The following is a 27,355-nucleotide window of genomic DNA, read 5'->3' as shown; positions in this document are numbered from 1 at the left end:
AAGATGTGCAGTACAGGACTGAGCTGTAACCCGACAACTTAATGTTAATCTTATCCTCCGCAAACTTTGAATGAGGAGAGGGACACAGCCATGCGCTCAGTGTTACCATAACTTACTGAAATCATTAATGATCGCGTGAAAGTTTAGGAGCGACACTCATTCATTAAGCAGCGACAGTAGGCTTCAAAAACGCTGATAGCGACTGGTTTAAACCAGCCCCTAAGCTCTGATTCTTTCAGGCAAGAGTTGCTAAGGTTGCACTTTCGCACAGCTGGAGAATAAAACCGTTTTATATGTGCGGTACAATCCGAAAGAGACTCGCGGCAATAACACGACAGCTGCATCTTGGTCTTTGTAGTCGTAACACAGCAAATTATAATTGGACTAGCGAAAGAAAGAACTACAACACCACGGGAGGAAAAACACATTCTAAAGCGCTGCGGGAGCATTTCAATGAGCATTAGCGTTACATGGACATTGAAAACTTAAGGCCCGTTTAAAATTATTTAAGAACTAGAACACAAACTTCACCAAATTTAAGACTTTTTAGGGCCTTAAATTTGTATAGGGCTGCACGATTTGGAGAAAAAGTCTGTGATTATTGTGGACAATATTGCGATTCGATTATAATGGAACAAATGAATGAAAATGAGTCTACTTTTCTCTACTTGAACAATAAACAATATGTATAACAATAACTTTAGTAAAACAGATGTAAAACAGAACAAGGGGTGCATGATGCTCTACAGAGGAGACGACTAAAAGGAGCAAATACTGGCACACTGGATCTAAATCTACATCTGTCCACTGCACAGGCTCTATCCACAACCTGGAGGAGGAACTAGTATACATGACTGTATTAGCATAATATTATAACATTAAAGGAGACCTATTATACTGCATTTCCAGCCCTATATTGTAGTTCTGTGACTCCTCTATGGCAGCTTTGCATGATTCAAAGTTCATCTTATACTGGCTCTTCATGCAGGCCTTCATTTCAGCCTCTGTCTGAAACAAGCTGTAGATGCTGCTGTCTCTTTAAGGCCCCCCCTCCAAATCTCACTGTCTTCTGATTGGCCGTTGTCTTATGTGTTTACCAGGTTGCTTCAGGAATAGGGCTGCATGTTCCTTTGTGGGAGTGGCCAGCATTCTCTGCCACGATCAAATGACCATATGTGGAATTCTGTCTCAGAATGACATCATACCGAGCCGTTAGTAGAAAAAGCAGTTTAAACCAGAGCAATCAGAACAGGGAGATATCTGAGGTTTTGGCTCAATGGGATTTCTACTAATCTAATCTAATACTTTGACCTCATTATTTGAAGCTTTGGCCGTGTTTAACATGAACATCTGACATTGTAACATTATAGAAATGACAGAAAATATAAAAAAGGTCCCCTTTAAAAAAAAAAAATGTATAATGTTATGTTAACAGTATACTGTTAGTATAATGTTAATATATTCATTATAATTACTATTAATACTATTTTACCACTACCGTATTTTCCGCACTATAGGGCGCACTGGATTATAAGGCGCACTGTTAACGAATGGTCTGTTTTCGAACTTTTTTCATATATAAAGCGCACCGGACTATAAGGCGCATTAAGCGAAACAAAACAATCAGATAAGTCAGTCAAACTTTATTAAAAAACAGATGCAGGTACACCGTGAGAAAGTCACCAGTTCATCACAGAGCACATAGAGACGAACAACCATTCACACGTACGGACAATTTACTGTCACCAGTTCATGCAGATACAGCGATGTGTTCAACACATGCACACGCACACGTTAAATCAAACGTTAGCGTATCACAATACCTCTCAAAATTGTTCAGTTATAACACGTAAAATACAACACAATACACACTTTTTCAGCTCATTCCTCGTCCACAAACCCCTCAAATTCTTCATCTTCAGTGTCCGAGTTAAACAGTTGGGCAATCACGGCGTCCAGCATGCCCTCTCGTCATTATCCGAGTCAGTGTCGTTGCTGTTAGCTGGCAGTTCAGTGATGATTCCGGCCTTTGTGAAATCTCGGACCACAGATAAGTCTGATACCTTAGCCCAGGCATCCACGATCCATTGGCAGATAGTGGCGTAAGTCGCCTGACGCTGTCTCCCTGTCTTGGTGAATGTGTGTTCGCCATCCACTGCTCCCACGCAGCTCGCAGTTTAACTTTGAACGCCCTGTTGACACCAATATCTAGCGGCTGGAGTTCTTTAGTTAATCCACCCGGAATGATGGCAAGATCTGAATTAGTTTGCTTCACTTGGTTTTTGACAGCATCGGTGAGATGGGCGCAGATGGAGTCGCAGATCAATAGGGACGAAGATTTGTGGAAAAAGCCACCCGGTCTCTTGACGTAAATTTCTCTCAGCCACTCACTCATCTTTTCCTCGTCCATCCAGCCCTTCGGGTTAGCTTTGATAATGACGCCAGCTGGAAACTTACCAACTTGCCATTAGCCTGGCAACCGAGAACTACAGTGAAGGATGACTTCTCGTTCCCTGTGGTGCGTATAGACACCGTTCTGGTCCCTGTTTTCTCCACAGTGCGGTTCACGGGGATGTCAAAGGTGAGCGGAACCTCGTCCATGTTGGTGATGTGCTCTGGCTAGATCTTCTTTTCAGTGATCTTGTTTTTGCAGTATGCGCGGAAAGTGGCCAGCTTTTCTTCGTAATCTTTTGGCAGTTGCTGCGAGACGGTAGTTCGTGTGCGGATGGAGAGATTACGTCTTTTCATAAAACGAAAGCATCAAGAAGGCCCGCCTCTAATATCAAAGTCATTGATATTAATGTCCCGTGCTAACGCTGTTGCCTTCATTCGAATCAAGACTGTAGAGACGCTTCTACCTGCTGCTCTCTGTTCCATAACCCACTGTTCAATTTTGTCCTCTAACTGTGGCCATCTCGCGTTGTTCCCGCGGAAATTCTGTGTGGTCTTCTTTACTTGGCGCAGGTCATCTTCTTGCTTCCTCCACTTCCGTACCATTGATTCATTAATGTTGAATTCTCTCGCTGCTGCTCTATTCCCGTGTTCTACTGCGTGAGTGATAGCCTTGAGTTTAAAGTCTGCGTTGTAAGCATGTCTCTTGACAGGTGCCATTTTGGGGTCACACTGTAATATTATGGTGAAGCACAGTAGGCCTACTGTATGTATTGCTCCGCGACGCTCATGACTAGCACCGTGTACCACACAAAATCGCTTCGCAGTCATTAAGCACAACTAGTCCATATATAGGGCGCTCCGGATTATAAGTCGTTTTTTTGAAAAAAATAAAGGCTATTAAGTGCGCCTTATAGTCCGAAATACAGAAATACAAAACAAACAAAACAAAAATACAGTAGTTGAATATTAAATCCAGTTACAGCTGTTTCATTTCTGTGGGTTGTTTTGATTTATTTAATCCTTCTGCAAGCAAAATGATCTATATTAGTCTCTAATTTAATAACTATTAACTTGTCAATAATCATATTGTTCAACATAATATTCTGCCGAATTCTGCATCCACCTCTTAAAGTCCTTTTCAGACACTTTGCTGTGCTCATTGATCAACCACATATTTTAGCTGATTCTCAATGATGAACCCCACAAAGGATATTATAGCATTTAAAAACAGTGGCCAAGTTTTGCATGCAATTCTCGACAGGCATGCAAAACTCGGCATAACTTTTTCTGCTTAAAATCGCACACCTTTTTGCAGTTATGTAATCGCACATGACGACATCGCGATTGCAATTAGATTAATCGTGCAGCCCTAAATTTTGACATTGAAATTTTAGACTTTTTAAAGAAAACATGTGGCTGAACACAGCTTTTAGCTGATCAACGTTCAAGAAGCAGCTTCATTTTTTGCCGTTTGCGTATCTTTTGACACTGTGGAGCTGAGTGAATATTTTACAAATACTGGAACTAAATGGTTTCTCCCGTGTGAAGTATGGCGTGTAGTCTCAGATTTCCCTTTAGTGCGAATCTTTTACCACAAACTGAGCAGCTAAATGGTTTCTCCCCTGTGTGGACTACAGAGTGTAGTCTTAGAGTTCCCTTTTGTGTGAATCTTTTACCACAAACTGAGCAGCTAAATGGTTTCTCCCCTGTGTGGACTATAGAGTGTAGTCTCAGATTTCCCTTTAGTGCGAATCTTTTACCACAAACTGAGCAGCTAAATGGTTTCTCCCCTGTGTGGACTTTAGAGTGTAGTCTCAGATTTCCATTTTGTGCAAATCTTTTACCGCAAACTGGGCAGCTAAATGGTTTCTCCCCTGTGTGGACTTTGGAGTGTAGTCTCAGAGTTCCCTTTTGAGTGAATCTTTTACCACAAACTGAGCAGCTAAATGGTTTCTCCCCTGTGTGGACTACAGAGTGTCGTATCAGAGTTCCCTTGTCTTTGAATCTTTTACCACAAACTGAGCAGCTAAATGGTTTCTCTCCTGTGTGGACTATAGAGTGTCGTCTCAAATGTCCCTTTTGTGTTAATCTTTTGCCACAAACTGAGCAGCTAAATGGTTTCTCCCCTGTGTGGACTGTAGAGTGTCGTATCAGAGTTCCCTTGTCTTTGAATCTTTTACCACAAATTGAGCAGCTAAATGGTTTCTCCCCTGTGTGGACTACAGAGTGTCGTGTCAGAGTTCCCTGTTGTGTGAATCTTTTACCACAAACTGAGCAGCTAAATGGTTTCTCCCCTGTGTGGACTATAGAGTGTTGTCTCAGAGTTCCCTGTTGTGCAAATCTTTTACCACAAACTGGGCAACTAAATGGTTTCACACCTGTTTTGGTTCCATTGTGGTTCTGCAGATGTCCCTTGTGGCCAAATCTTGCAGCATATTCAGAGGAGCTAACTGATATTTCTCCAGTGTTACATTCCTGATCACTTACAGGTACTTCATTGTTTTGCAGAGGGTTTAAACCTGGCTGAGGTTTCCTGGTATCCTCCCAATCCCAACTGTAATCAGTCTCAGGTTCAGAGCAGAGTGAAGTATGGTCATGAGTATCTAGTTGTAAAGGACTATCTGGGTTAACGTTCCTGGATGGTTCTGGTGCTCTATAGTCCTTTCCATCAGTTTCTGTTTTCAAATGATCTGCATCACTGTTCTCTTCAGTTTGGCTTTGATGAAGCTGTGAGGACTGAGGATTCTCTTCATCATCTTCTTCAGTCTTCACAGGGAAAGGAGTGAATGGGAACTTGGTGATATCAGCCTCCTCCACCTCTGGAAGCTGCTCTCCCTCCTGACTGGTCCAGCGCTCCTCCTGTTCTTCTTTAATGTGTGGCAGCTCTGGTGGGTCCTCCTGGTCCAGCCTGGGGCTCCACTGCTGCTGCTCAGGGAGAACCTCTTCTTTACTCACCAGCAGCTGCTGGACGTCTGTGGAGAATAATGATAAACATGTTCTATGTTCATGTCTGTGTTTTACCTGGAGACAATACATTTAAGTTGAAAGAATAAAGATGATACATGCCATTGTGCCAGTATGTGCTGCTTCTAGCCGTCTCCTCCTGAGAGGAACACGCTGTCCTTGTTCTTTTTTACTGAAGTTAAATATTGTTTGGTAATCTTGTGTACTTAAGGCGTGGGTTGTGTTGGTGTATCGTGTATCCATCCCTGGTTGAAAAACTCCAAGTCCCACATTCCACAAGCCGCAATGCACCAATCACACCTGAGTTTACTGATGTTTTAAAGAGGTGGTAATCTGCTAATTTTTAGGTTCAAAATCTTAAATTAGGGGTTGTAGCAGAACAGGTTTACATGGTTTAATTTTCAAAAAACACCATATTTTTCTCATACTGCACATTGCTGCAGCTCCTCTTTTCACCCTGTGTTGTACGCTTCGCTCTTGAGTTACAGAGTGACGCATCTTACTTGTACAAAATCTTTGTTGGGAGTTGCACATGCGCATTCCCAGGTAAGGACTACTAGCCAATCAGAGGCAGAGAAGGGAGGGTCGTAAGAAACAGGGTAGTGTGATCCAAATCAAAGCTGCCTCAGACTGCGACCGTAACTTAGCAGGTGACAAGTCCACAACCACACAACATCATTGTTCCACATCTTACCATAAACCACTACAAAAATCACCATATTTCAACTCAATTTTACATAAAAATTGGCCAAACAATTTGAACGTTTAACTTCAGTAGCTTTCGCATCAGGTGTAACATTAGCATTATAGTTATAACTTTATAACTTAGTTAGCCAAAGTTTACAACAACTCTGCACTTGAACAGTTTGTGAAGTTACATTGCCGTGTTTATTTTAAATATAATTCACAACCAATAAAGTATACTTACAGGTTGTGATTGTGAATTTCCAGAGTTGCATCGTCTTTTAAGACTAAACGTTGAACTGTTGCCGGTGTTCTGACGATCTATGCTGCATTGCCAAAAAATGCTACCATGGCGTAAATCGATAGACTCGACTCTACTCGGCCCTGCTCCATTTTCCATTGCAGATAGTACCCAGAGATAGTACGTAGCTTGTCGTCATAGCGACACCACACACAACCACCGCGACGTAATGTTCAATGCGACACACACACCAGCGATCCACACAGCTTTCTCTTTTTTAAGTTAAAACGTTTCAACATTCCTCAGAATGTAAAGACAGATAAGCGGTATGAAAACCTTCCAGCTGTGTTTTCCTCTGCTGTTGTTGCTGCAGCGGTCTGTGTGACGGCGGGAGCAGAGGGCTCTGTGAGCGGGCGGCTGGCCGGCCTCACACGCTCCTCCCGCAGGTTGGCGCAGGCTTCCCCCAAAGCCACTAGCGGAGCTCCTCAACTCCGAAAATATTCATTTTTGTTCCACCATCAAACTGTCAATATTCAAAATCTACACAGCTGATGATGCATGAATAGTGAATATTCTCTCTGACCAATCAGCAGTCTGTCGTGTTTTCACGTTACATTTTAGTGTCCCTCAGCTTGCTTGGAACCTTGACGGATGTGATGCGGAAAAAAAGTACCTGGAAGCAGGTACAGGTGCAACATTTCTACAATGGAAAACCAAACAAAGGCGAGTCGAGCCAAAGGGCCTCCGCTCAGACTAGCTTGGTTTGAGGGTGTGTCTGACCCCGCTAGCCGCTTGGCAAGCCTTATGACACGTTTCATTGTGACATCACAAGTAAAGGGAGTGAAGGGCTGGACTACAAACAAGCTGTTTTCAAGCGGTTCAGAGCAGAGTTTTCTGTGGGAGATGGGAACTCCCTTTGGGCTGGACTTTTTTCACTTTGCAAACCTGTTACATGCACAAACAAGAGATATAACTCAATAAAAGGACAGGGAGAAAGCCAAAAAGAATAATACCACCTCTTTAAAAGCTGTTTACAATTTGTCACACTTATACAAAAGTCTGTTTCAATGATTTAAAAAGCTTTGCTAATATTTTAAGGTCCATGCTGAGTGACCAGATACCAGGGTTTTCACTTCCATAGTCCTCCACTGGTTTTCATCATAACTGCACGCAAGAAGAAGAAACACACAGCCTACAGTATAAATATATATATAATTAACTGTTAATAAACTCTGTGTTGAACATTTTTCTCTTTGCTCCTATTTGTCTCATCTATGAGCACATGTTACTTCTTGGAGGAGAAGTTAGCATTGAGCTGTTTAAACATGTCAGTTTATCTATTGTCGTTACTGTAAAACTCAGATTATGGGCACAAAAATCTTTCAGTGGCAGCAGGTTTGCAGCAGTCTGCAGTGAGAATAAGCAGTAAAGAGGACAAACCTGCTCTGTGTAACCGGACTTCAGGCTGGAAAACAGCGTCCAGTAGTTTCCTGTGTCTCTGGTTCTCCTCTTTGGAACGACAGAGTTCCTCCTCGTACTCTGATATCGTTCTTTCAAACAGCCCAAATATCTCTTCAGCAGCCGCAGTTAGTCGCTGGTTGATAAAACCTCTCAGCATCTGGACTTTAGACATTTTAAACAAATGAAAAACACAGTTTGGACTCAGAGTTCCTCCAACCAGCGCTGTGTGGCCGAGTTCCGTCTATTTCCAGCTAGCAAGCTAAGCTAACTTCAGTTAGCATTCGTGGCTAACAGGAGATGAGTCTGAGGCGAAACCAAAGTTTCCACTTTAACACGTTTATCCCACTGACTGTATAAAAGAAGGTTTATCCAAACATACAGGCTCTAGTTCACTCCGGGAACACACGAACACGTTGGCGTGCTGACAAAGGAAGGAAAAGCGCTTCCGGTACCACGTCTTCCCACACCTTCAAAATAAAAGTTTGTGTAGAAAGAACAAAGTCCTATCTGATGAACTAAGAAGCAGAAAGAGCAGCACTCTCTTTATTTTAGACAACACAACACTGTTCATCCCAGAGGTAGTCAACATATACAAGTAAATAAATAAACTAAACAAGGAAAAATTAAACTTCTGTATCATCGGTCCATCAGAAAATAATCAAACACAAAAGAGGTTTTAACTGCCTTCTTATTCTTAGGTTTTTTATTGTAGTGCCATATTGATGCAGATCTTTTTGGTTTGGTTTGGAGTCTGTTCATCTCTTGTGAATGTGGCATTTTCCCAATAATAAAACTAAAGACAAGAAGATCTTATTTTCACCTCTGTACCTTCAAAACATATAAAAATGTCTTTATCCTGCAATTGAATTGTTTGCCCAGTTTCCCTTCTTATACAGTGTTGACCATCCTGCAACATACAGACGATAAAATATTTGATGGATTGTTTCTTCTTCACTTCACAGAGAATGTAAATTCAATATCAATTCTTAATCTCTCTTCTAAACGTCTTTTTTGACAAATAATTTCTCCATAAAGCGAAGCTCAAAAGAATCTTCCCGGGGGACAGAGTTCCAGCTTGTATATAATTCCTAATGTATTTGTTTGAACATTTATTCTCGGTAAAGTCAACTTCTCCAAGGAATATATGACTATTAAAGAACTGATCAGTGAAACCTCAACTAACGAACCTCTGATACGATGCAGCACGTTCCTTGGTAAAGCATCAAAAACCAGTGCAAATTCTTTTGGTGTAACTGGTAACCTGAATTCATTATGTTAGTAACTGCCCATCAGCATTGTTTAACCAATACAATACTAACCATTGTCAACTAATTTCCCATGATATAGTGATTTATTTTTACATTTATCATTTAAAAGTAGTAATCAGTTGGTGAAAGATTGTGTCTGTGAAATGTGATTACTTTACAGGTAATTTACCAGTTTTGTAGAAACATTTTAGCAGAAATTTAGTTCCACCCATTAAACTAAATACATCTTAAAAACACATTCTGAATGCAAAAAATATCAAAATAAAATGAAATAAGTTTTATTTTTCATTGAAACTTGTTTCAGAGCCAATGCTTTTAGGTCAACTTGATCTGCAAAACCACCAAATGCCTTGACCGCAGAATGGATTTAGTGAGGTGGCAAAGTTTCTTGTGAGTTTGCTTGGTTATGCCTTGCTTTGTGCTTTACCTGCCTGCTAACCTGTGTCTCCTGTGCTTCAGGATCATCACCTGCCTGCCTCCTGTTTGCTCCTGGCCAGTCTAACAGCTCCACTAACCTCCATCGCCTTCAGCCACGCACCTACAGCGCCATCATTCATTCATCCCATTACCTCTCTGGTTTGCTGTAACATACTTTTTATTCTACTACAACTCTCTGTCTTAGTTCCGAGTTTATGTCCAACCTGTTCATGAAAGTAACAGTTAGATAACTAGATTAAAGAAAAAGACAATATTTGGAATAAATGTGTGTGTTATCGCCCTGTTAACAGTCACTGTGGGAGTATCTGTGTGTTATATTTCAGCCAAACGGTATTTTGTTGAAAACATAAAAGCACCACAAGATGGCAACAGCTACGCTTGAAGCACCTTATTGTTCAGTGTCAGATTGAACTGGCATTTTTTTCATCCTGGCTCAAAGTGCTGATTATTTTCTCCATGAATCAATTGATTGTTTGATTTGTAAAGATTCTGCCGTCACAGTTACCCAGAGCCCAAAGTGAAACAACGCTTGTTGTGTCCGACCAACAGTCCAAAGCTCAACGTTATTAACAAACATCACAGTTATTACAATCATTCAGAGAGAAGCTGAAACGATTAAATGTTTTTACACCAAAAATGACTTCAATCATCAAAATAGTTGGCAATTAATTGATTAACCCTTTAATGCATTATGTCCACATTTGTGGAGTTACTTTAATTTAATTTTGGGTTATTATATCATGGTTATGTCCTCCAAGTCATTTGAGGACAGTGTCAGTTGATTGATAGCAACATTGTAACAGTGGTTACTCTCTTGTTTTCCAAATACTTATTGCTTGATGACCTCTTCAATCCAAGATGGCCATGTGATAAATGCCTCAGTCATACCTGTGAAAAAAAGATGAATCAAGATAAAAAAAGTTAAGTATTATTAACAAGTTTATGTTTTATAAATTAAAATTTAGTAAAAAAGTGAAATGTAGTTACACACCAAAAACCAACTGGACACTTATGTGAACTTCAGTTCAGAGTGAGATTGCATTAAGTTTAATTTCTGTAACCAGCTAGTTTATCTATTCAAATTTTAAAAAGATGTGATGAAGTGTATTATATTAAAGTAAAACAGACATTTAACAAATATACAGTATCTCACAAAACTGAGTACACTCTTGTAAATATTTGATTATGTCTTTTCTAGGGCACCTCACCTCACTAACAGGGAAACTTGCCACTGAACATAGACCGTTTATTTATTTTTAACCCTGTCCTGCCCAGCAGCCTGGTATAGAGTATGATGACCTGGATACCATATTGTGCCAGACAGATTTTACTTTAACAAGAGAGTATTAATATACTCTTTTGTCAGTTTTATTATTTATTTAATTATGTATTGATTTGTCACCGGGCCAGACAGGGGGGCAGACACGGGGATGGGGGGGCACAAACAGACAGCACAGAGAAAGGACAACACCTGTAAGAGAAGGGGGATGGAAGGTGGGGACAACAGGGAAAAGTTGTGGGAAACACCAATTGCAGAAAGCAACGAAACCTGCAATAGAACGGAGAGGGGGGCTTGGGGAGGAGAAAAACAACAACAAACAAACAATAAAATAATAATAATAGTAAAAGACAACCAGCCAAACAGCAGCAATAAACACACTGTAAACCCGAATAAGTTCACAGAACTCAAAAATTATTTTGTAACAGATTACACAAAAATATTTAAGTGATATTTTATAAGTTTTAAGTTTACTTAAATTAAAAATTATATTTACTGTTGCCTTAAATTATCTCAGTGTTATCTTATAAATATTGATATTCCTCAACTTAAAATTTGTGAGTAATTTACTCAAAAATTTAAATAATCTTCAAATCATAAAATGTTGGAAATAAACTCAAAATTCTCAATTTTATTAAACTCATAAAATGTGGGAAATAGACTCAAAAAATTTCATATTCTTAAACTCATAATGTAGGAAATGCACAAAATTTCCTATAATTTTCTACTCAAAGTGGGATATGCGCTCAGTTTATTCTAAACTAAAATACTGATGTCGGCCAACTACACAATTATAATCAGCTAATAATGTCAGAAAAGATGAAAGTGACACCACAGTGACAATTTAGCAACTTTTTTTATTCAACAATGTGCTTTTAAAAGGCACGAGAATCAAAGGAGATCAGTCACAAAGTGCTCGTCATGAATTAAAATAAAAGGAAATAAAAAGTGTTTTAAAGTACATTAAGTGTTAATAGTTCTATATTCTGATAGTGGTCATTGCTACAGAGGGTAGATTCAGTATTTTGGGTCTCCATCTCACATTTTTTCAGTAAACATTATGATAAAAACTCACAAGGGATTCATGATAAAATGATATAAGATAAGAAGTATTATCCATCATCAACAGCAATAAACTATTAGAATGTGGAGCCATTTAAAGGAACACGCCGACTTTTTGTGACTTTAGCTTATTCACCATATCACCCAGAGTTAGAAAAGATGCCTGTGTCTCATGACCTTGTTATTTGTACACACTGTGACTATAAAAATCACAACATATAAACAGAAAAATTTTGGTGTTATTTTGCAATTATTGGGAGAAGTATGCTAGCTGGAGCCATTTGCTTCCAGTCTTTGTGCTAAGCTAGGTTAGCGGTGTGTGCGTCAGACACGCACAACACGCACGGAGATGAGAAGGGTATGTGTGGACTTATCTCTGGGGGATACGGTGAATAAGCTTAAGTCCCAAAAAGTCAGCGTGATCTTTCAATACTGTTAAACAACCTTTTGGCACTTACTGTACCTTGAAGGATGCAACTCATTTTGTTTTTTTTTTAAACTCACATAAAGTTCAACTGTTGCCATTAAACTGACAACATCAAGGTAGTCATTATGTAACAGAACATTAAACATGTATAGTGCATGGATTGAAAAGTCATTTCCAACAAGTACTTGTGCAAAAACATGGGCTGGGCAATACGTCAATGTTTTGATATTTATCCATTAACAATCAATGAATCAAGTCTGAGGTAGAAGAGGCAAACAGTCTCATCTTAAATCTGAGGCAAAAACAACAAACGTCCTCAATACTCAGCTCAACAAATAGTCCATTCTGAGTGATTCACTCATTGAACAAATCATTCTTCAGCATCAGTAGACTCCCGTTCGGTGGTTTGTTGTCCTCAAGACACATTACAACTTTTTGTATTAATGTAAATGTAAATGCTCGAGATTCTTTGGGTACTGTAGGTCTAGTGCATAGACGTACCCAAAGAGCAGGAGAAATGAGTCATCCAGATTTATGGAACCACTCGCAAGTATTTCATCCTCCACGACAATACAGATGCTCTCAGGGCTGAAGAGGGCCGCATCAGTAGTGTTATCCGTTACGACTGTCAGGAGAGCCACTGGAGTGTCAGTGAGGTCTGGACCATCTCCTGACTATAAAACACAAGTAATACAAGAATGAGTTCAGCCCCTGAATACAAATTATGCTAATGATCTCTAAACATTACTGGCACTTAGACTGCAACTAAGCTACATGTTTAAACTATTTTCTTTACATATGCTTATATCTTATGTTAGTTTTACACCTATCTGTTAGCATACTTTTTGTGGAATGCTTTATACTTACCTTTTCATTTATAATAACTTGAGAATAACAGTTTACTTGAGAATAATAAACTCAAGTAAACTTCGTAAACAGGTCCTGGGGGCTATTCCAGAAAGGAGGTTCAACAAACTCTAAGCCTAACCCTGAACTCTGAGTTGACTTACCCTGAGTTTTCAGTTCCAGAACAGCTGATCTGAGTTAGGTAATTCAACTCTAAATATTATAGTATTATTAGTTATTTATCTTTTTCTGGCTGCTAGAAGGTGATTGATAAAAAAAAAAGCTAAAACAAAGACAATTGTTCTGATCTGAGAGCACGTCAGCAATGACGTGTAGTCTGATATTCACTGTGCGGCCGAAGTAAGAGCTCATCTAAATGAATCAAAATTCTCTTTTGGATAACTCCCTCATCTCAGGGTTCACTCTGAGTTTTCACATAACCTGCTTTCTGAAATACCTGCCTGGTTCTCCTATAGTTTTTGGAGTGATGTCATATGTTTTAAGCTGACTGAATAGCTAGGCAAAGGGATTGATAGTGAGGCCAGTACACTTACATTACAGGTCCTGAAGAACTTGGAGGCATCTTCACGCAGGTACACAGGAAGTGCACGAAGGATGTATCTGCTTCCCCTTGGACATATTATCCATAAACATGGCATTTATTTTAATATTTATGCTGATGACACACAAATGTACTTGCCCGTCAGATCCACAGACCCTGGAATGCTGAGTTCACTTAACAACTGCCTTTGTTTATCCTGGTCATTGGGTCCCAGCAGATGGCAAATCAAGTACTGCCATCTGCTGGTTCGCTAGTAAATCACATTAAGCCTGTGGCAAAGAACCTTGGTGTTTGGTTTGATAGTAATTTAAATTTCGAGCAGCACACCACAAAGCTTGTTCAATCATGTTTTTATCAACTTAGAAATATAGCAAAAATTCGATTTATGTTAACTTTTAAGGACACCGAGACCATTTTACACGCCTTCATCTCATCACGCCTGGATTATCGCAACAGCCTTTTCACCTGTTTAGCCCAAAAATCTATTGATAGACTGTCCAGAACTCAGCTGCCAGGCTTTTAACCAGAACAAAGAAATATGACCACATTACTCCTATTTTAGCTTCATTACACTGGCTCCCAGTATGTTTTAGAATTGACTTTAAAATTCTATTGATCACTTTTAAAGCTCTTCATGGCCTCTCGCCTTGTTATATTTCTGACCTTTTAGTCCCATACGCACCAGCACGTACCTTGAGATCCTCGGGCAGAGGACTGTTGTCTGTTCCAGAGTCTCGACTGAAAACTAAAGGGGACAGAGCGTTTGCTGTCAGGGCCCCGAGGCTCTGGAACAGCCTGCCCGAGGAAATCAGGTCGGCTGAGTCAGTGAACTCTTTTAAGTCCCTTCTTAAAACATACTTTTATAGGAGAGCCTTTCCCGATCTTATTTGACTTTATTTTATCCCTTTTATTTTATTCTATTTTACTAATTTTATATTTATCTGTATTTTAGTCTTTTCAATGTTTTCATGCTTTTATCTTGTATTGTTTTTTTGTATTATTGTCTCTTGGGTATTACACTTGTTAAAGCACTTTGTAACTTGTTTTTAAAAAGTGCTCTACAAATAAGGATTATTATTATTATTACGCTACTTTAGAATTCTTATTTTTTTATTTTAAAATAATTATTTAATTTTGCGTGTAACAATGCGATTAATCGTGATTATTTTAATCGTTGCCCAGTACTAATCTTTTCATGTGACAACACTGAAGAAATGACACTTTGCTACAACGTAAAGTAGTGAGTGTACAGCTTGTATAACAGTGTAAATTTGCTGTCACACAGCATTAATGTCTAAACCGCTGGCACAAAAGCGAAGACACTCCTAAGAGAAAATGTACAAATTGGACCCAAAGTGTCAAAATTTTGTGTGGCCACCATTATTTTTCAGCGCTGCCTTAACCCCCTTGGGCATGGAGTTCAGCAGAGCTTCACAGGTCGCCACTGGAGTCCTCTTCCACTCCTCCATGACGACATCACGGAGCTGGTGGATGTTAGAGACCTTGCGCTCCTCCACCTTCTGTTTGAGGAGCCCCACAGATGCTCAGTAGGGTTCAGGTCTGGAGACATGCTCGGCCAGTCCATCACCTTTACCGTCAGCTTCTTCAGCGAGGCAGTGGTCGTCTTGGAGGTGTGTTTGGGGTCGTAATCATGTTGGAATACTGCCCTGCAGCCCAGTCTTTGAAGGGAGGGGATCCTGCTCTGCTTCAGTATGTCACAGAACATGTTGGCATTCATGGTTCCCTCAATGAACTGTAGCTCCCCAGTGCCGGCAGAACCCATGCAGCCCCAGACCAGGACACTCCTACCACCATGCTGGACTGTAGGCAAGACTCACTTGTCTTTGAACTCCTCACCTGGTTGCCGCCAAACACACTTGACACCATGTCAACCGAATACGTTTATGTTGGTCTCATCAGAACACAGGACCTGGTTCCAGTAATCCACGTCCTCAGTCGGCTTGTCTTCAGCAAACTGTTTGCGGGCTTTCTTGTGCATCATCTTTAGAAGAGGCTTCCTTCTGGGACGACAGCCATGCAGACCAGTTTGATGCAGTGTGCGGCGTGCGGTCTGAGCCCTGACAGACTGCCCCCCCACCCCTTCGACCTCTGCAGCAATGATGGCACCACTCATACGTCTATTTCCCAAAGACAACCTCTGGATATGACGCTGAGCACGTGCACTCAACTTCTGTGGTCGACCATGGCGAAGCCTGTTCTGTGGAACCAGTCCTGGTGAACCGCTGTATGGTCTTGGCCACCGTGCTGCAGCTCAGTTTCAGGGTCTTGGCAGTCTTCTTACAGCCTCGACCATCTTTATGTAGAGCAATCGTTCTTTTTTTCATGTCCTCAGAGAGTTCTTTGCCATGAGGTGCCATGTTGAACATCCATTCACCAGTATGAGGGAGTGTGAGAGCGATAACACCAAATTTAACACACCTGCTCCCCGTTCACACCTGAGACCTTGGAACACTAATGAGTCACATGACACCGGGGAGGGAAAATACTAATGGCCCCAATTTGGACATTTTCACTTAGGGGTGTCCTCACTTTTGTTGCCAGCGGTTTAGACATTAATGGCTGTGTGATGTGATATTTTGAGGGGACAGCAAATTTACACTGTTATACAAGCTGTACACTCACTACTTTACATTGTAGCAAAGTGTCATTTCTTCAGTGTTGTCACATGATAAAGATGAGTTAGATTTTGACATTTTCCATAATAATGGTACCATATGAGAGGAACTAGAAATGCTACAGTATCTTAATTGCGGCACTATTAATGTCCTAACACTGCTTATGGTGTGTTCACATAGAAAACAAATTTAATAGCCATAAACAGAACAAAAGGATTCCAAAATAATTACATCAAATTAGTAAAATACTGCATTTATTTGATAGCTTTAGATACTAGTAACAACAAGTTAAGACGTTTCATACAAAACATATGCAGAGCTCTCACAACTAGGGCTGCAACTAATGATTGTTTTCATAGTCGACTAATCAGTTCATTGCTTTCCGCTTCTCGCATGAATGCTTACAGTCAAGCAGTCATGGCAGACCGTGGAAGCGATACTGCCCATAGAAATGTTCTCAATATGAAGACTGCTCTCTCCCTTAAACAGCCACTCTGTAATGATGCGTCTTCAATGAAATTTCATGTCAACGTTGTTGATTATGTAGACTAATCGTTGCAGCCCTATTCACACCATGCATCTGGAATCTGATTTTTTTAGTCTTTTTTATTATTGCATGGAGATCTGCTTAAAGAATCTGAACCCATCCTTTAAATGCAACTGTGTGAATACAACACCTCACCAGTTGAATTGTAGCCAACCAAAGTTTGAGCAGTTTAGATAACAAAAAATACATATAAAACACATTTTTTTTTAAAATGAACATGTATTATTATACACTATGCCAGGAAAACATGTGGCTGAACAAAACTTTTAGCTGATCAATGTTCAAGAAGCAGCGTTGATCCCACCAACACACTTGCGTCTCTTTTGACATTGTGGAGCCACGTGAATATTTAACCACAAACATTGGAACTAAAATGTTTATCCAGTGTGGACTTTTGAGTGTCGTCTCAGAGTTCCCTTTTCTGTGAATCTTTTACCACAAACTGAGCAGCTAAATGGTTTCTCCCCTGTGTGGACTTTTGAGTGTTGTCTCAGAGTTCCATTTTGTGTGAATCTTTTACCACAAACTGAGCAGCTAAATGGTTTCTCCCCTGTGTGCACTGTAGAGTGTCGTCTCAGATTTCCCTTTTCTGTGAATCTTTTACCACAAACTGAGCAGCTAAATGGTTTCTCCCCTGTGTGGACTTTAATGTGTAGTCTCAGATTTCCATTTTGTGTGAATGTTTTACCACAAATTGAGCAACTAAATGGTTTCTCCCCTGTGTGGATGTGAGAGTGTCGTCTCAGATTTCCCTTTTCTGTGAATCTTTTACCACAAACTGAGCAGCTAAATGGTTTCTCCCCTGTGTGGACTTTAGAATGTAGTCTCAGATTTCCATTTTGTGTGAATCTTTTACCACAAACTGAGCAGCTAAATAGTTTCTCCCCTGTGTGGACTTGGGAGTGTAGTCTCAGAGTTCCCTTTTCTGTGAATCTTTTACCACAAACTGAGCAGCTAAATGGTTTCTCCCCTGTATGGACTTTAGTGTGTAGTCTCAGATTTGCCTTTTGTGTGAATCTTTTACCACAAACTGAGCAGCTAAATGGTTTCTCCCCTGTATGGACTTGAGCGTGTAGTCTCAGAGATCCCTTTTGTGTGAATCTTTTACCACATACTGAGCAGCTAAATGGTTTCTCCCCTGTGTGGACTGTAGAGTGTCGTCTCAGATTTCCCTTTTCAATGAATCTTTTACCACAAACTGAGCAGCTAAATGGTTTCTCCCCTGTGTGGACTTTGGCATGTAGTCTCAGATGTGCTTTTTGTGTGAATCCTTTACCACAAACTGAGCAGCTAAATGGTTTCTCCCCTGTGTGGATTGTAGAGTGTCGTCTCAGAGTCCCCTTTTGTGTGAAACTTTTACCACAAACTGAGCAGCTAAATGGTTTCTCCCCTGTGTGAACTGGAGAGTGTCGACTCAGATTTGCCTTAGTTTTGAATCTTTTACCACAAACTGAGCAACTAAATGGTTTCACTCCTGTTTGGGTTCCATTGTGGTTCTGCAGATGATCCTTGTGGCCAAATCTCGCAGCACATTCAGAGGAGCTAACTGATGTTTCTCCAGTGTTACATTCCTGATCACTTACAGGTACTTCATTGTTTTGCAGAGGGTTTAAACCTGGCAGAGGTTCCCTGGTCTCCTCCCAATCACAACTGTAATCAGTCTCAGGTTCAGAGCAGAGTGAAGTCTGGTCATGAGTATCTGGTTGTAAAGGACTATCTGGGTTAAAGTTCCTGGCTGGTTCTGGTCCTCCACAGTCCTCTCCATCAGCTTCCGTTGTTTTCAAATGCTCTGCATCTCTGTTCTCTTCAGTTTGGCTTTGATGAAGCTGTGAGGACTGAGGATTCTCTTCATCATCTTCTTCACTCTTCACAGGGACAGGAGTGAATGGGGACTTGGTGATATCAGCCTCCTCCAGTCCTGGAAGCTGCTCTCCCTCCTGACTGGTCCCAAGTGCCTCTTGTTCCTCTTTAAAGGATGGCGGCTCAGGTGGGTCCTCCTGGTCCAGCCTGGGGCTCCATTGCTGCTGCTGCTCAGGGGGAACCTCTTCTTTACTCACCAACAGCTGCTGGATGTCTGTGGAGAATAATGAAATACATGCACATGTTAGGAATTAATATTGTTCATTAATATTAACACACGCTGACTGCATGAAGATATTGACGGCAATTTTCTATTTTTGTTATCTACTGATGGATGAGTCTTTTCTTTAGCAATTTACTTTAATGATTAGAGAGGCTTTTTAACATTTCCATGTGCAGTAATGTCACAGCACATTGTGACATTTAAACAGCAAAACTAAAAATTACAGTAATAAACTTGACAGTACAGGACAGCGGAAACTCTTCAGAGGAAACAGTTAAATTTTAAGCTTATATAATCCATGTTTATTGGCTCTGATGGAGCACTGGATTGATGAGAAGGACATCTGCTTTACTCCAGTTTGGCTGTATGAACCTGGACTGTGTGTGAGACCTTTGGATGTGTTTAAGAACACAGATCCTGACCGATCCTGTCAGTGTGTCGGGAGATTTAATCTGTGAAGTTATGCTGTTGTGCCTCGTTCAGTGCGGACGCATACACTGACAGATGTGAAAGTATAACACATGGGTTTTAACCAACACCAAATGACAAAATTGGTCGACTGTCAATTCTCCAAAGCAACATATCTGACCGTTGGAAAGAACCAGTCCAGCTGTAATTGTTGTGCACTTGATAATAAAGACAGAAGTCTGACGAAACAAAACAAAATAAAACGAGACGACGACAAGACGGCGACAATGTCCTTAAACACTGACTGTGACTACCTTAACATGCAATGTTGTTGAATAAAAATGACACCATTAAAACTCAATTCAAACATGTTAATGAAATATGAAATATATATATATGAAAAATGAAATATCTCCTTTTTGGCAGTATAGTGAGGAGACAAAATATTACAGGCCACATTGTCTCCCTCAACACAAGAAACTAAGGAGAAAGAGGCGCTTAAATATTTGGTCCCATTTCAAATACAGTGAGGCGGACAAAAAGACATCGTACATCAAGCAATGTGGTTGTATGATTTCTGGAAAAAAATACAACAAAATCGAAGCGGCATATCAAGGCTAACCACCTGGGAATTGAGGTAAGTTAACGTCTCCTTTGCAATAAAAATGAGAACAAAGATGACATTCAGATTTTACAAAACATTTTATCTATATGTGAGATGAGTGAAATAAAGACAAATGATAAAGCTCTCCATTTTAGTTAGAGAAGATAAAAATAACACCTCTTGGTTGCCTCATGGGCACTTACTTTACACCAATTAAATGACAGATGCATAGGCTTACAAATTCACTAGCCAGTCAAGAGAAACTTTCAATTCACTTTCATCATCCGCGGTTAGTCTTCAATGCCAAATTACTAAGACGGGGGACAGAAATATTTCTGTCTGTAATGCTTTTGGATTTGCTTGAAAATTTGCTTCCAGTCCCGTTTTTATAACCATTGATTATATGTAAGTAACATTTCTTTTTGTTTTCTTGTCATTGATTTTATTACTTAGTTGAGCTTTGATTGTGTTCCTGTTCAGACTAAAAATTGAGCTAGATCTTGTACATATTTCACTTACTGATATGTTACTGACTTTAAGCACCAAACAAGGGCATGCTTTTTTCTACATTTATGAAAAGAATAGCACTCAAAGACACATGATATGTCTATCCTATAAGTAACTATGTATAGAAATTACTCAAATTACAAATTAGTGATTCTTTTTCATGTAACACTGGAAATGAAAATTTACCTTGGTATTTATTTATTTAATTTATATGTTTAAAATGAAATGTGTAGCTTTACAATTTCGGCAACCTTATTTACCGGCAAAAGAGTTTATTACACAAATTAGTAAGGTTTGAAGGACGTTGCAACATTTGCATTTGCCAGGTTGTAAAAGACTACCTCAATGGCCAAAGCACTCAAAATCTTCAGCTCAATGTGCACTGTAATAATTGGCAAACACAACACCAATACTGTCCTGACTGAGGTGAAGGCCATCCAGGACTTAAGAAAAGGGTGCAAAATTTCTGACATGGAAGAGACAGCCCCTTAGTTCAGGAGGAAGATGATGAAAGAAAGAAAAAATGCCCAAACAATTGCTGACAGCTCTTCCTTCACACGCAAGTTCAAGACAGTCTTGGAGGAGGTAAAGGGAGAGCTTGGAAAGGATGACGACACCCCATAAGAAGAGGAAAATCCATACTTCTACCCAGGCACTGTTGGTGTCCTTTTTGATAACTACCAGGGCATTTCCCCCTTTGGAGTGGTCTGCTGTTGGGGAATTTGAAAAGCTATGCATCTGACAAAGAAGACAACATCTCCAGTGGTTTGGAATTGTAAAACATTCATTCTGAAAAAGCAGAAGAGACTGAGGCCAGGGACATTTGTCAGGAAAAATGTATGGCTCTTTACAAGGGAGATACAGAGAACACATCATGTCTCATAACCTCTCTCCTCCTCCACACACAAACTTGTCTGCCGATACCTTTGCTGCCTTCTTCACAGGCAAAGTGGCGGCTATAACTAGCCAATTCTCTAAAACACTCAAACTTAACCATTTTAGTAGTCCTACTACATCTTTTCCTCTGCCCTCCCTGGTCAATGGTGTTCACTCTCCTCGTTTACTCCTCTTACGGAGAGCAAACTTTCAGAACTCTTGACCCGTAGCCGTCCCACTAAATGCCCACTGGACCCGATTCCTACAAATCTCCAATCACTCATGGGATAAATACTTCTCTGGCTTCAGGAATCTTCCCGACCACTTTCAAAAGAGCCCAGGTTACACACCTGCTCAAAAAACCCTCACTCGACCCAACTCAAGTTGAGAACTATCACCCGTCGAACAGGTGGTCTTCAAACAGGTCTCAGAATTCCTCTCATGTAACGACTTCCTAGATCCACATCAGTCTGGTTTTAAGAGTGGCCACTCTACTGAAACAGCTCTTCTGTCTGTAACAGAAGCCCTAAGGTCAGCTAAAGCTGCAGCCCAATCCTCAGTTCTTATCCTGCTTGACCTATCAGCTGCCTTTGTCACAATCAATCACAGGATCCTGCTATCTACACTTTCAGCAACGGGCATATCGGGTAAAGCCCTGGTTTGAATCCTCTTGGGTGTTCCTACAATGTTTTGTGGCAAGGACAATTATCCTCCTCCCTCTGCCTCTCCACCTGGAGGCCCCAAGGTTTGGTGCTAGGGCCCCATCTCTTCTTAATTTATACCACCTCACTGGGGTCGATCATTCGCTCACATGGCTTCTCTTATCACTGCTACGCAGACGATACGCAACTCTACCTATACTTCCCACCTATCCTTCCTAGATCACGGACTGTCTCTCGGATATATCTGCGTGGACGAAGGCTCGCCACCTTCAACTAAACCATCTAAGACTGAACTCAGTGTTTCCTATACGTTCATTTATTTGTGGAGACCTGCCACAATATCAACGCTGACCGCCACAGATTGATTTTAGATTTTTTTTACTAAGCCTATTTAAAATCGTATTTGATAGCAGAGCGCCGTAGTGCATTCGTGCAGCACTTCCTCTCGCTCGTCCCTCTCTCACTCACTCTCCCTCATGGAGCACCGCTGCACAAATCTGTCCAACACAACGCTGTTAATGTCGGAGACCCAGTTTTAAAAAAGCAAAATGAGAACTCCAGAATGGCTGGCACAGATTTGGGTATTATTAAATACATTATAGCTATACAAATGGTATTAAAACCATAAGAGCAAATTTAGATATAAATAGTTTTTCCTTTTAATCCTGCAGACAGTATTTCAAGATGCGCCGGAATAGACTTGGAAAAGAGGACTGTGTTAACATCAAGTGGCTGCCTGGCAAGAAAACCCACACCCTCCAGAAAGATGACACCGACATCAGCTGTGGGATCTTTGTCATGCAGGTGATTCAATGAAACATGTTTATTTTTATTGATCAATAAAAAAATACACTTTCAGTGTTTCCCACAGGATTTTAAGAGACTACACTCCCGGAACTCCCTTTGACTCCGGGCTAACGCTGTTAGCTCGGCCATTTTATTAGCCAGTGACCTCAGGCTGACCATGATGAGAGAGGGGAGACACAGCTTAAATCTCCTTTCATAAGTCTCTGTTTTCTGGACCCCTCTCTCACCCCACACCGTTCCGTTGCTCCTCTGCATCCTCTGTTTGTCCTCCTCCAGATCTCAATGGGGATGTCTGTGGGGTTAGGCGCCATGCCCGCTGGCTTCAGTAAACAAAGCGGCTGTGTAGTTGCTGCGCAACGGTGCCGTGACTTAATGAAAAGAGCAAATTCACGGCCAACAACCAGACCAAAAGAGATATAAAAAAAGAACAAACAGGAACTGCAACAGGTTCCATGCACGTTGGCGCATGTGCTCTATATAAGTGTTAATGAGTGTTAAATAAGTGTTGTGGTATAACCAGGAGACCATTGGTATGTGGGATGATGGTGGAGTCACTACAACTTATAACAGTTTAGTTACTGAAGATTAAAATTCACCCAAATTAATGTTGAGGATGCTTGTTGACGATGTAGCCTATCAAAACAAAACCAACGTGGTAGCTAACAAATGACATCGGATCACCGTCACTTTACTTGGTCAACTCTTGTAAAATAGCCACCGTGTCGTGACTTGTAACATAATAACTCTTGTGTTTCTCTGATGAATGCTACAATTTGTCGCCAAATATGCCTGGACGGCTGTTAATATACCTCGACGGCATGCAAAGTAAATAGTATGTGTGGGAAACACTGAATGAACTGTTGTTTTTCTTTTAAAAGACTCTTCAGCAGAGTCTACCTGCACTGTGTCTCCCTACATAGCCTCGTTTGGACCAAAAGTTCCAGGGACTTTTAAGTCCCCAGACCTCTTTTCAAGGAACTAAAAGGTTCCTTCAACCCCTTGTTCTGTGCATTTCCACCGTGATCTAAAGACCTGCAATGTACAGGCACCATTATTTGGCTGCTATTACGGAGAAATAAATTTAATGCCAACATCCGATCTCAGGCAGACATCGGCGAGACGTGTGTGGCTTTCTGACTGTTAATTGTGATTTATTGGTTTGCAAACAACAGTGGAAAAGAGAGGAGCAGTCGTAGAATGACTATAATGTTGACCTTAATGTTGTCTGAAACACTTTAGATTAGGAAAAAAATATATATATATTTTTGAAAATGAACTGCTTTTTGTCAACATGCAGACCACATTAGACCAGGTCCAGATCCAAAACCACTATACCTAGCACTCTCAAATCTGGACTAGCAGAGCAGATAAGTCGCTCTTTAAAGTATTTTCTCCATCATCATCGCCAGGTCAATTTTTCCAGCGCTTTAGCCCTGAATGTAACTCAACATCCAAAATATTTTCTGTATTATGTGGGCTAATAATCCTCATGACGCAGCCTGTCTCGCAGGTCTTCAAAGAACGGAGGCTACTCGCAGTAATATTGTTATATTTTGTATGAAGCTCATGTAACGTGACCCCCCCCCCCACACACCGTTACTCAGCATGCCTGCGGTTAGAGTAAGCAGAGAGGAGAGGGAGAGAGACAGAGTTTAAAAGTTATTTTATTTTAATTTTTAACACACACACACACACACACACACACGTGTAACTGTTTATTTATTTATTTTAATATATTATTTTAATTTTATAACATACTAACACATGCTTAGTGTTATTTACTTTTTTCATATTTATTTTTAAGGCTTTTTTGTATAATTTGTTATTTTTTTATTATTATTATTATTATTATTATCTCCTTATCTAATGAAATGTATGAAATTAATTGTCCTTATGTACTTTATATGTAGCTTTGGCAATATTGTTGCTATACATTCATGCCAATAAAGCTAATTTGAAGAGAGAGAGAGTTTCTAAAGTTTTACCTAATGATCAGCGACCGCGACCGGTCAGCTGCACGACAGGCTGTTTGTGTGTCTGTCAGTCTGGGCCAAACTAATAGGCTACTTTCAATATGGAGGGGGGATCCGAGCGGCCCCTCCCAACTCGTTTTTGCTGAAATCCGATTGGCTCAACGTGCCGATCGAAGGAGTTTCCTTTCCTTCTGGGGCGAGTTCATTTCAAAACCTTTTGCTCGTCTTTACTCTGAAGAAAGCGTGTCCCATGGTGATGGTCCAGTGAGCTGCAAGGCAGACGAGGCTGAGAAGGTAACGGACTCCTTGAGTGAGTCTGGTGCTGTTACACCTTTGCCTCCCGCTCACGATGCTTTGATTAAAGCTCCAAGATGCCATCCTTCCTTGGTGAAACAGAGGGGAAGGGCAAACAAAAACTCGACACTTAAAAGAAAGAGTCTTTGAGTTTTAGCTCAGCTGCGGTTGTGTTGGACCATAGGGGGCGTGGTCTGCCGAAGGTGTTAAATGAGGAGATGATAAGTGATGTGTCTCCCAAAGCTAACTCGTTGTTTTTCGTATCTCTGTTCAGGGAGCGGTTACAGCATGCTGTCAAGTCGGCGAAAGAATTGTTTTCCTCCTCACGGGTCTGTGTGGCCACAAAGAAGTTGATGGGTGACAAAGTGTTCGCCTCACTGGTTCCTCCTGGCCCACAGTTACAACCTTTACATCCAACATGAGTGGGGAGCAGACAACATCCTGGCACGTGTTTTGGGTCATCCTTGGTTTGAGTTTGATTTCCCCACGTGGGTCCTGATGATGCAGGCTGACAATCGCCAAAACTGTGTGATGTCATGGTTACTTCTCTGGTTCGTTTGTAAAACTGCAGTGTGAACAGGAAGCGGACCAGAACTGAAATGCAACAGTAGGTGTGAACTATAGGTGTGAAAGCACCCTTAAATTACTAAAACACTTTTAACCCCCTCCCTGCTCTGAGGGAGAAACCACGAGCCTACAGCTCCACACTGCCGTCTGACCACGACTGGTCCACTGACCCCATAGGGGTCATTTACACTGGGGACATGTCCCCACCACATTTTAATTTTGTCCCAGTCACTTTTTGAAAGCATTTGTTAAAAATGTTCAGAAAAACAGCTTGCACCAAGAAATGTTAACTAACAAATGAAAATGCTTTCAGAAAGATTTATCTGCACGATAAGAAAACATGCAGTGTAATATAGTTTTCCCTCATATAAAAACAGATATTTTCACTCTAAATTGGAGCAGAAATGCAAAAATGTCTCCTGAATGCAGGAAATTATGAGTTTAATGCTCAAAATCTTCTGCATCGTCACGTCTCATGACCCAAAGGTATCATCACACCACTAATCTGAGCCCTTATGTCCTCACCACTTTTCAGCACAAAGTGACGCCCTTCACCGACCCGCTGCGCTCTGTACCAGCTCCTCTCAAGTAAGGCACGTCGCAAGGCATTGTATGCATGCTACATTCTCATTAGGGGCTGAAGAAGTTGACTTTTGTGTGGATTTGTGTTTCATCAGTTTTCAATTTTTCACCTCTGATGAAGAGCAGAGCGCTCGTCTCATCCAGTACAGTCGCAGACGGGCTCTGTGTCTGTCAGACGATCTAAAAGGAATAATGCAGACGAATGCACAGCAGAGGGGCAGGCAGATTTTGTTAAAATATTATGACTTCATTCTCATAATATTACAACTTTGGTCTCAAAATCTTTCTCCAGTTTTGAACATGAGCAGAAAACCTACTGAAACACAGTCAAGTGCAGGGGTTTGTACCTGAGTTAAAATTAATAAATCCTCATTTGTGTGAAAAGATGCCAGATGCACATGTAAGAGGTTACTTCAGTCGTGCCTGACTCGGCAGGGATGAAATTAAATGAGAAAAGTTGATCTACAGGAGAAACATATCTGACAGAAAGACAGAATGCCTGAGAGTCTTACTGTGTTATATTATATTTTTATATCCTGAATTGTCACCTGAATTTTGTGTTTCCTTTTATATAAATAAAGACATTTCCTCAATAAATTGGTTCACTTAAGTTCTGCTTAACTGCCGAATGGAAGCTGACTTCAGCATCTTCAGCAGGTTTGCAGCAGTCTGCAGTGAGAATAAGCAGTAAAGAGGACAAACCTGCTCTGTGTAACCGGACTTCAGGCTGGAAAACAGCGTCCAGTAGTTTCCTGTGTCTCTGGTTCTCCTCTTTGGAACGACAGAGTTCCTCCTCGTACTCTGATATCGTTCTTTCAAACAGCCCAAATATCTCTTCAGCAGCCGCAGTTAGTCGCTGGTTGATAAAACCTCTCAGCATCTGGACTTTAGACATTTTAAACAAATGAAAAACACAGTTTGGACTCAGAGTTCCTCCAACCAGCGCTGTGTGGCCGAGTTCCGTCTATTTCCAGCTAGCAAGCTAAGCTAACTTCAGTTAGCATTCGTGGCTAACAGGAGATGAGTCTGAGGCGAAACCAAAGTTTCCACTTTAACACGTTTATCCCACTGACTGTATAAAAGAAGGTTTATCCAAACATACAGGCTCTAGTTCACTCCGGGAACACACGAACACGTTGGCGTGCTGACACAGGAAGGAAAAGCGCTTCCGGTACCACGTCTT

General features: G+C 40.8%; 2 protein-coding genes across 2 annotated transcripts; both read right to left on the bottom strand.

Moving 5' to 3' along the window:
* Positions 1–1,394: 1,394 nt before the first annotated feature.
* LOC119907528 (gastrula zinc finger protein XlCGF57.1-like) lies at positions 1,395–8,186 on the bottom strand. The gene is made up of 2 exons (XM_038725295.1): positions 7,724–8,186; positions 1,395–5,366 (listed from the first exon to the last, which is right to left on the bottom strand). Exons 1-2 carry the CDS (start codon positions 7,914–7,916, stop codon positions 3,919–3,921), a joined length of 1,641 nt encoding a protein of 546 aa, XP_038581223.1. The 5' UTR covers positions 7,917–8,186; the 3' UTR covers positions 1,395–3,918.
* An 8,303-nt stretch (positions 8,187–16,489) lies between these two features.
* On the bottom strand, positions 16,490–27,336 carry LOC119907526 (gastrula zinc finger protein XlCGF57.1-like). The gene is made up of 2 exons (XM_038725292.1): positions 26,875–27,336; positions 16,490–18,883 (listed from the first exon to the last, which is right to left on the bottom strand). Exons 1-2 carry the CDS (start codon positions 27,065–27,067, stop codon positions 17,187–17,189), a joined length of 1,890 nt encoding a protein of 629 aa, XP_038581220.1. The 5' UTR covers positions 27,068–27,336; the 3' UTR covers positions 16,490–17,186.
* Between the last annotated feature and the right edge of the window lie 19 nt (positions 27,337–27,355).

This window comes from Micropterus salmoides, unplaced genomic scaffold (assembly GCF_014851395.1).
Source record: "Micropterus salmoides isolate LMB-PRFRI ecotype aquatic unplaced genomic scaffold, ASM1485139v1 Ms_hic_scaffold_17, whole genome shotgun sequence".
Taxonomy (NCBI): domain Eukaryota; kingdom Metazoa; phylum Chordata; class Actinopteri; order Centrarchiformes; family Centrarchidae; genus Micropterus; species Micropterus salmoides.
Note: the sequence above shows the minus strand (reverse complement) of the source record. Positions and strands in the feature narration are given on the sequence as shown.